Raw genomic sequence first — 2903 nt, 5'->3', positions numbered from 1 at the left:
CTTCGGTCGTCTTTTAAGACGTACCGTTGGTTTATTTTGCTTGTGTTTAAAAATAGTTACATATGTTTATTAACAACTAGAAACAAATTCAATTCAAATTCGGCTGCGAGAACTCCAACGCGTTACTGGGTAAAGAAAATACGCGCAGATTTGTTGACTGTTTTTGTTTTCAGTCAATCCAATCCAAGTAGGTGAAACAAAAATGGCTGCGCGCATTGTGCGCTCGAGTTTTTCACGTTGTGCTCGTTTTCAAGCGTCCTTCATCAATTGTTCGAACTCGAGATGCTTCGTCACTTCGCAAATCCTTCTTGTGCGCGGAACGAGACCGTTGGTAGACAGAGAAGACCTTGTCGACGAAACCTCTACCGATGACGACTTCTACGGCATTACGAGTGACCACGGGGTCGTAAAGGTTGACGACCCAGTCGGAGACAAGCATGAAAGACTTCGCCGCTTTTCGCACCTGATCCGCAGTCGGGACGCGAAGGTGTCGGACGAAACTGTACTAACGGCTGACTTCGGCACCATCCGGTACGACACGGACAACAAGGCACGCTACCACGGCCAGTACGAAGATGACAGGCCATTAGACGACTTCGTCCTGGGAATTTACGAAAAAGGAGGATCAAAAAGCAAGAAAAGGAATATAGTCAGTGATATTGATGACGTTGGCGAAGAAGAGCGACCAAAGCCGGAATGGAAGGTCGCCTCTGGAAGAAAGGCCGCCAAGAAAGCGAACGATCGCGGCGAAACGTGGGATCAAGCGGAACCAGTTACGACTATCCACCGCGCCGTGAACTTGGCGTCGAGGGCAGTGGAAGAATTGCCTCTGAGAGCCAAGGCCGGGTCGAGACCTTCCCCTGCCAAGAATCGACGAGTCAGTGAAGTTGATGGTGTCTCCCCGCGAGCTGTCGCTCCAACTGATGATTCAGTGTCTAAGGAAGCAGCGCATAAATCGAACTTCAGCGCAAGTCGAGAAAGTGGGCCTAATTTCGTACAATTCGATACACCCGATCCTTATCGTCCGAGCGTTGCGACGCAGCCGTTACCTAATCGAAACGCCAATGAGGAAGAAACCAGCCGAAGTGACAGCATTCATTCTCTGCGTAGCAGCACACCAGAAAAAAACGAAGTCGTTTCTTCGCGTTTTTCTAAATACCCCGCAGCGTTTGCAGATAATTTCAGTAGAGAAGACCCTGTACGTTCTCTATCTGGAATCGAACATGAGCCTAAAATTCACAAGTCAAAGGGCAGAGTCGGGAAACAGAAAGAAAGTTCCAAGATGGCGACGGACGATGCTCGAGCGGAATCAAAAGAGGCCCGGTATAACAATGTACCGGCTTCCGAACACGTTCGCCAATCTGAGCCAGCCGACAAAGTCGATTCTGGATTCGATACGGGATCCTCAAGGAAATCCAAAAGAGCTGAAGACAGGAAAAGAGCCAGGGTGGCAGTGAACGACAGACCAGCGGCAGACGAGGTGCCTCACGATGAAACAGGAGAGAGCAACCCAACAGCATACGAGTACCTCCGCAAGTCGACTCCACACACACTAAAACTCGACAGCAAGGGCTTCCTCATTCTGAAGTCGGAGGTGCGACCTGACCTGACTACCATGCTCAAGTCCGAAGTGATAAGCCTTCTGCAGCAGCGTGTACTCTACGACGCCAACGACGTGCTTGTCCTGGACAAGCCATATGGCATGATCTGCCACGGCTCCGCGGAAGGTGTCGGAGACGCCCGCGTTCTGTCCCACCTCCTCCCCGACCTGTCGTCCGCTCTGTACCCTCGCACGGACACCAAGCTGTACACCGTTCACCGCCTCGACCGCGACGTCACTGGCGTCATTGTCTTGGCCAAGACTCAGCGGATGGCCGACCTACTGCAGACTCTGTTCGAAGAGCACAATGTCAAGAAGACTTACCATGCCATCACGTTCAACGTCCCCGATAACCCAGAGGCGACCATCGACATGCCATTGGCCGAAGGGTCTGTCGGCTCGGTGAAGCGAATGGTCATCTGCCCGAAGTTGGAACCGGAGTACGAACGTTTGGTGCCGAAGTTCAGAAAAACGTACGAGGCTGTTACGCACTACCGCGTATTGGCGTCGCACGGTAGGGCCGCCTTCATCGAACTGACGCCCGAGACAGGTGTGAAGCACCAGCTTAGGGTACACCTGGGGTTCGGTCTGAGGTGTCCGATCTTGGGAGACCATAAGTACTCGCACCTGCGGTACATTGGGCCGCAGAGGCTGTCGGGCGACCTGTTGGCGAGGCTAACCGTGCAGCAGACAAAGGCGAGGCATATTCCGATGCACCTTCACGCCAGCGCGATTTTAATTCCCGAGATAGTCGACGGTCAGAACCTGGTGGTCAGGGCGCGTCTTCCGTACCATTTTGCACAGAACTTGAGACGACTTAAACTGAATAGGTACTGATTGGGAGAGCGAAAACCTTGGCTTTAACCCTTTGATGCCCAAAACTTTATTATTTTGCTTAAGCGTGTGAGAAGTTTTTTTTTTATCTAAAAGGACTTCCGACATCACAAATATGAAGTCAGAACTAGGACATACTGGGCACTGGCTACCCATATATCACTTGAACAAGAAAGCTGCCTTCATGAGCATGATTTATGGTCAAAGTGAAGTTTGTAAACACGTAATGTTTGTGTTTCCATCATTTGTAATAACAACATAATTGCACAATTTCGCTTACCTGTCGCTAGCCCATTGAGCCACCTGGGCTCGATGCCAGTTGAACTTGACACGCGTGAACAATATTTTTTTTAGCACATGGAAGAATGTGCTGCTCTCTCTTCTTCAATTTTTGGAGATCCGGGATCCTTTGTCTCTCAATAGATGGTGTTAAATGTTGAAAAAACCATAAAGTGCGAGAGAAAAAAAC

The 2903-nt window shown here is 50.3% G+C and overlaps 1 protein-coding gene across 1 annotated transcript; it reads left to right on the top strand.

Moving 5' to 3' along the window:
* The first annotated feature begins 173 nt into the window (after nucleotides 1-173).
* On the top strand, nucleotides 174-2539 carry LOC144142701 (uncharacterized). Its single transcript, XM_077674369.1, has one exon. It carries the CDS (start codon nucleotides 203-205, stop codon nucleotides 2435-2437), a length of 2235 nt encoding a protein of 744 aa, XP_077530495.1. The 5' UTR covers nucleotides 174-202; the 3' UTR covers nucleotides 2438-2539.
* The last annotated feature ends 364 nt before the right edge of the window (nucleotides 2540-2903 follow it).

Source organism: Haemaphysalis longicornis, unplaced genomic scaffold (genome assembly GCF_048455015.1).
Source record: "Haemaphysalis longicornis isolate Haplotype H1 unplaced genomic scaffold, Haemaphysalis longicornis Haplotype H1 scaffold_6, whole genome shotgun sequence".
Lineage (NCBI taxonomy): Eukaryota > Metazoa > Arthropoda > Arachnida > Ixodida > Ixodidae > Haemaphysalis > Haemaphysalis longicornis.
Note: the sequence above shows the minus strand (reverse complement) of the source record. Positions and strands in the feature narration are given on the sequence as shown.